We start from the raw sequence: 12,409 nt of genomic DNA, 5'->3' as shown, positions 1-12,409 counted from the left end.
CATTTACTGCAAGTTATAGGTAATATTTTGCTGAAACCATAAAATAGAATCATCTTTGGTATTAATAAACTACTTCAGCTGTATTTAATCCTTTAGATTTAGATTATTAGCAGTTTCATGGCACTAAGAGCCACGTCGTCAGGTAAACATTTGCATAACAATAAATTAAGAAGAAATAACAACCCAGAAACATTCACTGAAATAATAATATTTCTAAAATTATTTTAAATTTTTAAAAAGATCTTTTCAAAGATTCTCATAGGAATGTTGAAATATTTATACTCAAGTAACTAAAACATTTGTGTTAAAAAGCTCGGAATTTGGTACCCAACATTTGTCCGTCAAAATAAAACCCCACTAAAAGGCAGTACATCATTGAATAAAAACAGGTGGATGCATGAATTCCAATCCATTGTGGTGTACCGTATTTACTCGAATCTAAGCCGCACTATTTTTCCGGTTTTTGTAATCCAAAAAACCGCCTGCGGCTTAGAATCGAGTGCAAAGCAAGCGGAAGTTCTGAAAAATGTTGGTAGGTGCCACCACAACTTCTGCCGTAGAATATATGTAGCGCTACACAAGCATGCTTTGTGCCTTGTGGGCACAAAGATAAATACCGGCGCCAAAACCTTTTTTTTTTTTCCTCCGCCCCGAGTTTCGACCACTGCATTTTCATACATTGTCCAACGTAGTGAATACAAATTCCGTATTGTTCATCTTCGAATGTAGCAGAATTTCAATGTACTACGAAAATCCGACTGGCAAGACTGTTAGGGATGTTTGTCAATATGGCCAACTCTGCGTTCCGAGTTTTTTCCTACCCGTGAGAAGAGATGGTTGCTAATAGGAACCTGATGAAATGTGAATCACATGCAGTATTCTCTTCACCATAAGAATAATACGAAAATAAACATTTTGCCATGTATTCTTTCGTGTTTGCTGCTCTCTTTTGAATCCTGTCTGCCTAATAAACTACAGCAAACGCGGAAGAATATACGTATCGTGTCATGTTTATATTCGTATTATTCTTATGACTAATAGTGATATAGTCAGAAATGAAGCACGGCAACTGACTAGATTTTAAATGTAAGATGACTAATTTCTGTGCAGAATTTGATGTACTAAAGAAGCGGCCGCAAAGATTTTCAAACGGAGAAAAATTTGTGCCTAACTCTTGTTCAGAACATGTTCTATCATACGCAGTCTATTATTTGGTTTTAAAAAAGCGGTGGTAGTGCGCACAGAAGCAAGTCATGCCGCAAGCGCAGACAGGCCGTACACACGCACTATCAGAATGCGACAAACAATGCATGACACAGTACAGTAATGCATTTTCAGCTTAGAGTGACGTAAACACCTATAACAAAGAAAACGGCACTTATCAGATCAAAGCAAAATAAGCAATCGATTCAAACCAGACGAAGCACGTGAAAAAGGAAGGGTACCCGTATAAATACGGACGGAGCGCCTGACGCATAGCAATGGCTACCTGGTAAAGCTTAACTGCTAAGCTTACGACTCGAACCAAACTACTGTAGCTGTATCGTCTTTCATTCGACCTAAATTGTGTCTCGTATTACAATGGACCAACTTTGTTTAGATTTGGAGGTGCGGCCTAAAACTTTTCTCTCCCCTTGAATTTAGAGTCTCAAATTTCAGGTGCGGCTTAGATTCGGGAAATATTTTTTTCCTTTATTTCGAGTCTCATTTTTCAGGTGCGGCTTAGATTCGAGTGCGGCTTAGATTCGAGTAAATACGGTATAGGACCTAAACATATTATACCACAGTAATAACACTGGTAAGGTGAATATATGAAAAATTATTAAAAGTTAACATGCAGCTAGCTTGAAAAATTGTGGCGTGGTTACAGCAAAATGGGTGTATTCTAAATAACATGGACAAATGCATCAAGTAAATAGCTTATAGGCAGAAAAATAGAACATGAAAAACATGCTTACAACTTCTTGGAGCATGCGCAATCACAGAACAGGTACGCAAATGTACGTTGTCTTCTTACAGACGGCATCGAACTACACAACTAGCCTATGAATGAATGGCATATACATGCACTGATGAGTGGGCACAACCAAATATTCAGTAGTCTTTTAAGGGAACACATGAATGGTGAATGAGAACAAGGAATGTTGGGATGAAAAAAGGGACAGCCAGAGTTGCAACTAAAGTGGATGTATATTTAGTCAAGAATAGCCCAAAACTGGTCATCGGCTAAACAAACATCCATTTTAATTGCAGCTTTGGCTGTCTCTTTTTGCATCACAATCTAAAATGAATTGCTGCCCCACATTACCTAACACTCTGAAGTTATGCAAGGAATATTGGGATATACAAATACAAAAACTGTTGTAAAAACAATATGTAGAATATAATAGTGACAGTTGGCATTTATTTTCATTAATAAGGTATCTACTTGGCACATTAGTCCAGGTTACTTAGACTACCCTCCTACCTCCCATCTTTCTGCAACCACTCCATAATTTTTCAAGCTAGCTGCACGTTAGGTCTTTCCACTTTGCCTACATATCACTGTGGTATAATTTTTCTAGGTCCCATCCACCATACTGGATTGGAATCCATGTATCCAACTGTTTTATTCAATGATGTACCACCTTTTGGTGATATTTTATTTTGACAAACGACAAATGTTGGTACCAAGTTCAGAGCTTTTTAGCTCTAATGTTTTAGTTATGCAAATACGCATATTTTAATATTCTTATGTGAATCTTTTTAAACGTTTCTAAAATATCTTAAAATAATTTTAGAAAAATTATCATTTCAGTGTATGTTTCAAGGTTGTGGCTCTTAGTGTCATGAAACAGGTAATGATGTGAAAATGAAGGATTAAATAAAGCTGAAGCTGTTTATTAATACCTAAGATGATTACTCGTAGCTGTGGTTGCCCTATCTACAAGGTTGTCTACATACAATGGAAATAAGTCATACAAAAAGAAACATACACTTAAAATGAAACTTTTAGTATCGGAATCAGGCATTTATCAGAAATTACTGAATGAAGGTAAAAGTGTATCAGACAGCATTGGCACAAAGAAAGATTAATGCATAATGGTCGACAGAAATATCTTGGGGTGTAAGAAGAGCAGGAGAAAGTTATTGCAGATGTTTTTTAATTGTATAGAAATTACTGAAATAAAAATGGAAAGGGAGTGTTCTTTTTCTTAAATCATAAAATTAGAGTAATAAGAGAGCAGAGGATAAACTACTGGTAAAGTAGGAAGAGAGGAATTCATAAGATAGCTGTACAGGCTACTTCTAAATCAAACATTCTTGTGGGAAGAAAGTAAATGTCCATCAGATAGTAGGATATTGAATACATGTCTCTTTATGGATACCAGTTTGTATTCTCATAGGACTAAATTAGTGTATACTTACACAGAAGTGTTTTTTTATTGTTTTAGGAGTAAGATGCTTGATTATTTTGACTGCAGCATGGTTATCTGGCACTTTTTCCCAGAGAAAAAAAATAGGTTGCTAACATTAGTTATGTTTTACTTCTTGACTTCATTATATCTTTTCGATGAAACGGTGAAGATTTACTGTTTGTTGCGTTTGAAGAATAAAGGGTTTATTATTAATAAATAATGCAAAACTGTATCTTTTTACATTTGGGACAAATTTGCACCTTGTAGTTTCCATGCTATTATACTGTTTTTATTTTCAGTACTTCTCTTTTCATGTATTCATTGTCTGTTTTGTAATGTTAACACAGTAATGTCAAAGGATCCTATAATGGTGCTCACATTTAAATTATTGGTGCCAGAAGCATATTGAAGTAATTTTATGTATTCTCATTGTTTTAGTTTTTCAGGTAGCACTGAATATTCAGAGATGGTGATACAAATATCAATTGACATAAAGAGAATTGAACACTTGTAATTTTTACTTACTGTAATACGTGTTCCCCCAGCTTTTCATAGCAAACTTACCAACTTGCTTCATTTACTTTAGGCTGTGTGTGTTGGTTATGGTAAAGAGATGATTACTTATCTTGACTTCTGATTGGAGTGAAGCTTCACGGCTGCTAGATGAAGACTGGAATCTGGTTTTGATTGCTTTTGATTCACTCCCTGATGCAAAGTTGATGCTGTGGTAATGTTTCTTGGTACACTGTTAAAATAATGGTAGGTATTTTCAGTTGGAAAAGTCACAGTTGAAAATATTTTAAATACAGTGACATTTATATTTGGAACATGAAACTCTAGTAGGTCAGTGCCATTACACAGAAGTGTATTCTGGAGAGCGTATATTCCAGAATTTGATTGTTCCCTAGTTAGAAATCTTTTTACTAAAGTGTATTAAATAATTTTTGTAACTGTACTTAAATTTAAACTGCTGTGGCAATAACAGCAAGAAGAAGAAACAGGATTATTAATATTGGGAAGTAGTTACAGGGTTGTCATTACCAACATGATTTGTGGTTCATTTTCCAATCTATCTGTAGTTTCAGTAGTTTTCGGGGATAGGGAATTACTTTAGTGCAAATAATCTATACAGAAGTATATTTCAGCACAAAAAAAGACAGTCAGCAAATGATGTATATATTGGTCACTTTATTGACTGGCTGTGCTAATGTAGTTTTTGAATATTTTAGAACTTTTAACATTAGAAAAAATCCACAGAAGGCATATAACTAAAGAAAAAAAAACCATAGTTTTTCTTCATATGTTGAAGGGACTGTGTGCATAAATTTTCCCTAATACAATGTTACATTCAGAATTTGTGTGTCATTAATATAATTCATTCAGTTTGTGGCTATGATTTCCTTCAGAATGATTTCTATATCTGATTATTTACAGAACTTTTTCTTGTTGTCTCTTCTAAAATTGTATGGTGTTGCACCTGATATATGATAGGTAATTATGTAAAACATATTTTTGCTTCCTAAATTATTGGTTTGACTATTACAAATAAATTATTCATGCTGAATGGAAAAAGGAGCTGTAGGAGAGGTGTTTGGTTTCTTCCCGTGCTGTATATTCTGGAAGTAAATATGGTCATGATTAGGCCAGCAAAAATCATTATTTAGTGTTGTACGTGGTGTGGTCATTGAAGTAGATATATAACACTACTGCTATTCCTATGGCAAGTAGACGTAAATAGCTACCACAGCTCATTTGTTGCTGTCTCTTTCCGTGTGTAGAAACATAACACCATACAATTTTAAAAGACTGTTTAAAAGGTTTTTCATTATTCTCAGTAAAGTATTAGCCATACTTGTGTGCACTTAAAATTGTAAACAGTACAGTTTTAGTGATTGCTGCATATCAACTTCTCTAATAACGGCTGAAGACATTGCTTCACAAGTGTAAGTACTAATGGAACTTTGTACTTGAGGAAACTCACAGTTCTCTTCATTACAGCAAGCATTAGTGAATCTGAGGAATGTCACTAATTCTATGTAAACGCTAGTGTTCTAAAAGTTTTTTATTATTTTATTTTATATGTTGTGTTTAGGTCACCACAGCCTAGGAGGAGACCACCACCATATCGATCATCGGGTGGTACACGATACAGTAGGAGGAGGCGGTATTGATTGCTGTTGCTGTTAAGAACCAAGGGACATTATTCTCTTGTTACCAAAGTAAATAATTTAGTTATTATATACAATAACATTAATAAAATAAAATTTCATCTTCACTGTAATGAGATACTGTGAATTACTTGGGTATTTAGGCACTGTAAGTGTTAATGCATTGTCAGTGCTTGGTTACTTAAGTATTTCATGGCGTAACTGGAGAAATCGGATACATTGTGTATTGGATGTGAACGATGCATATTTGAGTACATATACAAATTGGTACAAAAAATACATTAGTTTGAATTGTTCATGTTTCTGATGTCTGACTTATGTGATAATAAAACTGATGAATTTACTTTTAACACTGTATAACTTAGAAACTTTTTGAGTTTGCGGTACTCTGCCCTTCCTTATCCCACATCTATACTAAGTGACAGTTTCATCTTCATAGTGTACAATACTACTTTGGATTGAGAACATTGATCAGTTCATTAACAGTAACCACTAGCTGTCTAGATTGCTGTGTGGGGCATCGGGATTCCTGGCAATGGACATCCTGCCAGGTGGCCTTTGCCATGGCTGGGTGGCACCCGTGGGGAGGGCCCCTGGTTGGAGTGGGTGGTAACTGGGTGGATGATGCACACTGGAGCGTACCTTGTCATCACTTGCTGGTGATCAAACGCCAGCAATCTCTAAGCATTCCAAGTCTCAGTAAAATGCAAGGAAGTATGATCCTAAATCATTCCCCACCCTGGCCACACCATAAGAGGAACGCCAGGCTAAGGATGGCAGCAAACCTTATTTGCCCCGGTACCTCGTATGTACAAGAGCTGATGGGGACTCCTTTGTCTTGATGAAGCCTCAGTTTTTTGTAGAACATTTAGAGGACAAGTTTGGGGAGGTGGAGGGCCTGTCCAAAATGTGGTCAGGGTCAGTTTTGATGAAAACGGCATCCTCTGCCCAGTCATGGGCATTACTCGCTTGTGACAAGCTGGGGGACGTTTCCATTACCATCACGCCTCATGAGATCTTAAATATGGTCCAGGGTTTTATATTCCACAGGGGCCTTCTTTTGAAGTCTGACAACAAGCTGCACGCCAACTTAGAGCAATGAGGAGTTCATTTCGTCCAGCGCATCCATCGGGTTCCGAGGGATAATCAGGTTGCCACCGGTGTCTTCATCTTGGCCTTCGAGGGTCACACATTAACCGACAAGGGCAAGGTGATGGTCTACCGCTGTGATGTCAAGCCATATATCCCTTCCCCATGTGGTGCTTTAAGTGCTGGAAGTTCAGCCATATGTCTTCCTGCTGTACTTCCAGCATCACGTGTCGAGATTGTGGACATCCATCCCATCCCAATACTCCATGTGCCCCGCCTCCCATCTGTGTCAACTGCAGAGAGCACCAAACTGCAGGGTTTTACAGTGAGAAAGGAAAATCATGGAATACAAGACCCTGGACCGACTGACCTACACTGAGGCCAAGAGGAAATTTGAGCGCCTACATCCTGTGGCTACGATCACCTCTTATGCCGTCACTAAGAGAACAGTTGTGCCCCCATCAGTTCCATGAGTTCCAGTCGGCTCTCAGAGCTGGAAGACTACACCTGTTCCCTTGATGTGGGGGGCTCTTCCCTCCCTGTTGCTCCCGCACCACCTACCTCAGGAGCACTGTCTCCCCAACCATAAGGGACACAAATCCCCACTTCTCAGCTGGAGAAGCATAAGTCGTAGGGCTTCACGATCATCCTCAGTCCCGGAAATTGAATCAGTGAAGCCCTCCCAGCCAGAGAAACCCAAGGGCAGTGAGAGAAATCAAGAAAGAAGACCCCAAAGACCAAGAGAATTGCAGTGGCACCCACTCCACTGCTCCCTACAAGCTCTGCGTCTGATGTTGAGGTGAAGATTCTTGCATCCCTTGAGGACCTAGATCTCACCATACCCTCAGGGAGCCATTCACAAGGTGCAGTCACCGGATCTAGCCCACGGCTTCCAGTTTTCAGCTGTGATGTCGTGTGTCATGCACTTCTGTCAGCATCGTACCATTAGTCGAGAACCTGAACTTTAGCATAATGATGATCCACTCACTAAAGTGGAGACTGATTCTTAGGACTGATTTTTGATACCTAATTGACTTGGCTACCTCACCTTCATCAGCTTAAGTGGGAGTGCTGTCAGCACCCCAATGCTCTCCGCTGCCTGAGCAACACCTACTGGGGTGCAGATCGCTCTACCCTGCTGCAGTTATACAGAACCCTTGTTCAATCCCTCCTTGACTATGGGAATCTGGTTTATGGTTCGGCGGCGTCCTCAGCGTTGCCTTTACTCGACCCAGTGCAACACTGTGGCGTTTGCTCAGTGATGGGGGCTTTTAGAACGAGTCCAGTGATCAGTGTCCTGGTGGAGGCTGGAGTCCCTCCATTGTGGATCCGATGTGCACAACTGCTCACCAGTTATGCTACACACATTCGTAGTTCTCCTTGGCGTCTGAAATACTGTCTCGTTTTCCCACCCATAGCAGTTTATCCCCCAGATCGGGAGCCCAGATCAGGGCTCACGATTGCGGTTTGCATGTGATCCCTTCTCTCCAAACTGGAGTCCTTCCCTTTGCCATTTCCTTTGGTAGCGAACATCCAGGAGTCCATTTCTGCCCTGGAATGGTCCAGTCATTCAGTGGTGTTTATGTGGACCCCGGGACATTTTGGGATCCCAGGAAATGAACTTGCTGATGGGCTGGCCAAACAGGCTACGCAGAATCTGCTCCTGGAGAATGACATCTCTGAACCCGACCTGTGTTCTGCCTTACGCTGCAAGGTTTTTCAGCTTTGTGAGACAGATTGACATAACAGTATGCACAACAAACTGCATGTCATTAAGGAGACTGTGAATGTGTGGAAGTCTTCCCTGCAGCCATTGGCCATACATGGCTCACACATGGTTACTTCCTCCACCGTGAGGACCCACCTCAGTGTCACTGTGGCTTCAAAATGACAGTCGTCCACCTCTTGCTGGATTGCCCATTTTCAGCCACTCTGCAGCTGACTTTTAACTTTCTCAGCACCCTGCCTTCGATGTTGGGTGACAATGTATCAACAGCAGCTTTAGTTTTACGTTTTATTCGTGAGGTTGGGTTTTATCATTTGATCTGAGTTTTAGTGTATGTCCTTTTTCCCTCTGTGTCCTCCACACTAGGGCTTTTAGGGTGGAGGTTTTAATGTCTTTCAGAGAGGGTGGCTTCTCCTTTTTTATTCTCATTGTCAGCCAGCCATGGTAATCTGCTTTCTTGTTTTTAATCTCTTCTCCCTGTTTCTTGTGTCTGTCTGTGGTTTTCTTGTCCTGTTTTGTCCATTGTAGTGTCTGCTGTCCTTCTGTCATTCTTCTGGTTTTTCCTTTCTCCTGTTATTGAGCCATACGTCTTCTTTGTTTTCTTCTTTCCCTTGGGTAATTATTCTACTGGGAAGAAAAATGACTGCATCATGACAACTGTTACTAATAATTACATAATAGTATTTTGCTTCAGTCACTTGTTTATTGTAGCGTTACACATTTTGAGGCTCACACAATATTCAGATGAAGAATAATGTAAATAGTAAAACAGCACGTACAGCAAAGAGCAGATGCAACAATTAACAGTATGCTGCATCTGTCTGGTTCTACTTTACCTCAAGAGATGAATGATAACCTGTTTTTCACCAGGTCTGCTGCTTTTTGTGCTCTGTTCTCTTCAGTAGTGCCGTGAATGTGCTCATCTGAACCACTGAAACATATTAATGGTACACTAAACAGGTGCCAGATGCAGAAAACCTTCATTTATGATTTATTGCTTTGTGTTCTTAACGTAATTCTACCTTGTGATTATCATGTTCCTCTGTAACCATATAACCATAAACTCTGGGCATTCTTCAGCAATTAGCATGCAGCGGAACGTTGTGTATCTGAGGGAATGGGGACCTTGACTTCACTGCCTGGGTCATGAGGATGGTAGAAACTTCAATAAAAAAAAACTCAGTCTTAAGGTATGCTGCATGCTGATAAGCTGCATGACTGGTGAGGCAGAACAGTCATTAGGGGGCAACCGGCTGCATGTCAATTGTAAAAGGCTTACATAGGTAAGCAGGGTTCTCTCTCTGGGCAGACAGATTATTCTGTTGTGGGACCCAAATGGTTTACAGTAACAATAAATTTCAAACTCTCAGTGGAAGAAGTCCACTGGAGGATTTGCTTGACTACTCCACAAATTGACCTTGGGTGGGCAGCCCACCTGATACATCTTTTTCAGTGTTGAATACCAGTAACAGAACAATGCCAATGCATAATATTGTATTCATTATTATGAAGTGGGAAGAGGGCACATTTGAGTGAATAACCCCAATTTATACACACTGGGGAATGTGGAGCTGCTTGAGTTCCTACGTATGTAAAAAGGATACAGAATGGTACCTTGTTTATAGTGACAATGACATCCAGTCAAGCACATAAGTTACTGCAAAGAAAAAAACTGGGAAAATATACTGTGGTACATGAAATGTACAACACCTTCTATTACAGTAGAGGTGCTGTATCAAATAGTGACCTTATGTAACTAGACCCTAATGAACTTTTAGCAGAACAGCAAAGAGAAGATATAATCAAGGTGAGAAACATATCAGAAACAGGTGGATGGTGAATTGGAAAAAACACCTAACTTGATGCCTTTAATTCACCTACATTACTTGGATATGTAAAGGCTGGTCCATCCATATGTCCCCAATCCTAAGCACTGATTTCAGTGCCAGAGATCTGGGAACACAGTCCCAGTGTGCAAAGGGTAGCCAACCTGTGGAGAATGTGGTGCAGACGCTCATGATCCAGGCTGGTCACACACCTGAATATGTTGCGTTAATTGCTCTGGAGCACATCCAGTCTGGTCAAGGAATGTACAGGAACAGAAGGTCCGGGTGCTTTGGGTCACCTTGTGGTTACTGTACATGGAGGAAAAAAAAGATTTTCAGGGCTATGCAACCTCCGACATATGCAAGCTCATTCTCTACTGTCATCAAACAACCAGGTGCCAAGACAGTGCCTCAACACAAATTGCCATTACATATGCTAACACATCTACCACCATGCAGCAACCAGTAGCCATGTCTGACACCTTGATACAAACTCACAGCACAGATGCTAGCACATCTGCCACCTGTGTTGGTAGCTGCACCTGCTAAGGCACTGCCACAGTCACTAGCTAGCCAGACCCACCAGTGTTAAGTTCTCAGGAAAAGCAGTTGAATTCTGCTCCAAAAAAGAAGTCTGGTCACAAGACATCTCTGGTTATTTCTTTGCCACCCTCCACGCAGAAAAGGAAATCATTGGGTGGGAAGGTCAAGCTTAAAAAGCATGACATCAGGCCCTCTAACAGTAGTGCTTCAGTAACTTCTGATGGGAATGATTGTCCGATGAACATAGACATATGTTTGGACAATTCACTGAGCCCATCTGCCCCCCTGCCCAACCTTTGGAACTCGCCTCAGACGACATGACTTTGTGAGGGTTAAACCAAATGGTTAAGATGGGTCCCGTTCTTCAGTGGGATTTGAACAGTTATTGGGCACATTTGGAGGAATTAAACTACTCATACAAAAACAATGTAAGTGCACCTGGCTTCAGGAGATGCACATCAAGGCCATGGATAATCCTGTGTTGCCAGGATTTAACCATGACAGGAAGGAGGACCTAAGTGGTGACTGCACACAGGGTGACGTAGCTGTGTTCATCAACAAGAAACACCATTAGTCACCCACCACCCTCACCACTGAGTTACAAGTGGCTGCAGTGGCAGTATATGTGTTATACCGCCTTATAGTATGCTCTGTGTCATCCCAGTACAGGAACCCCTTGATAGAACAGCACTTGCTTATCTCATGCAACAACTCCCCACACCCTTTTCTGTTACTTGGGGACATCAGTGCACACCATGTGCTCTAGGGCTCTTCTACTGTCTGTCCATGGAGTCAGACATCTGAAAGGCTGCTAGTGCCAGAGGACATCTGCATACTTAATATTAGGGAAATTATGCACTTCTGCACAGCAACTGTGTTGCTCTATGCTGTAGATCTCTCCCTATGTTCTCCCACAATTGTAAATGCCATTGCTTAGGAACTGGCCAACAATTTTCTGTCCAGTGACTATGTTCCCATCTGCCTTCACCTAGCTGCAGCTACAACACCTGAACGGATTTCATCTAAGAGGCCAGTCAGCTGGGTGAACTCGCTGCTATACAGCCAACTGGCCATATTTCAACATTGACAGCACCCAAGAGTGGGTGGACCACATCATGAATGTGATTCACCATGCAGCTGATTCTTCTATTCCTACATCTTCTATTCCTACATCTTCTAGTCAGACTTTTGGTGGAATGAGGAATGTTATTTAGCAATAAGGAACAGGCATGCTGCATTATGTTGGTTTAGGAACAGACCAACTGGAGACAATCTTGCAGCTTTTTGGCAGGTAAGGGCTAAAGCTAGGCGAATCATCAAGGAGAGAGAATGGAGCAAATGGAGATAACTTTTAATCTCCAGTAGCCATTCCATTCCAGCAAAGGTGTGGAATTCAATATGGAAAATATTAGGAAATAAAGGTTGGGGATGGGGCCCAATACCTGCAATATGAAACAGTGGTGTCATCTGAAAAGCAGCTAGGCAAATAGTGCAAACGTTGGTAAACATTGGTTGCCCATATTCTATAGAACATTTGTTCACACACAGCTTGACTATGGCAGCTTAGTGTATGATCAGCATGCCATTCTTATTTAAAGATGTTGGGTGTAGTCCACATTGCTGGTATTAGGTGCCTACAAAACTAATCCCATTCCTAGC

At 40.5% G+C, this 12,409-nt stretch overlaps 1 protein-coding gene across 2 annotated transcripts in view; it reads left to right on the top strand.

The window, feature by feature from the left end:
- Positions 1 to 5,916, top strand: part of LOC126092148 (serine/arginine-rich splicing factor 7-like) — a 38,285-nt gene extending 32,369 nt beyond the window's left edge. The window contains exons 5-6 of one of the 2 annotated variants that reach the window (XR_007521306.1): positions 3,985 to 4,157; positions 5,491 to 5,916. Coding sequence is in view for 1 of the 2 variants with exons in the window: in XM_049907617.1 (XP_049763574.1) it covers positions 5,491 to 5,569 (79 nt within the window). In the remaining variant the exon portion in view is untranslated. The remainder of the gene's footprint in view (positions 1 to 3,984; positions 4,158 to 5,490) is intronic. The other variant, XM_049907617.1, reaches the window with a different exon arrangement.
- Positions 5,917 to 12,409: the final 6,493 nt, after the last annotated feature.

Source organism: Schistocerca cancellata, chromosome 7 (genome assembly GCF_023864275.1).
Source record: "Schistocerca cancellata isolate TAMUIC-IGC-003103 chromosome 7, iqSchCanc2.1, whole genome shotgun sequence".
In the NCBI taxonomy this organism is placed as follows: domain Eukaryota; kingdom Metazoa; phylum Arthropoda; class Insecta; order Orthoptera; family Acrididae; genus Schistocerca; species Schistocerca cancellata.
Note: the sequence above shows the minus strand (reverse complement) of the source record. Positions and strands in the feature narration are given on the sequence as shown.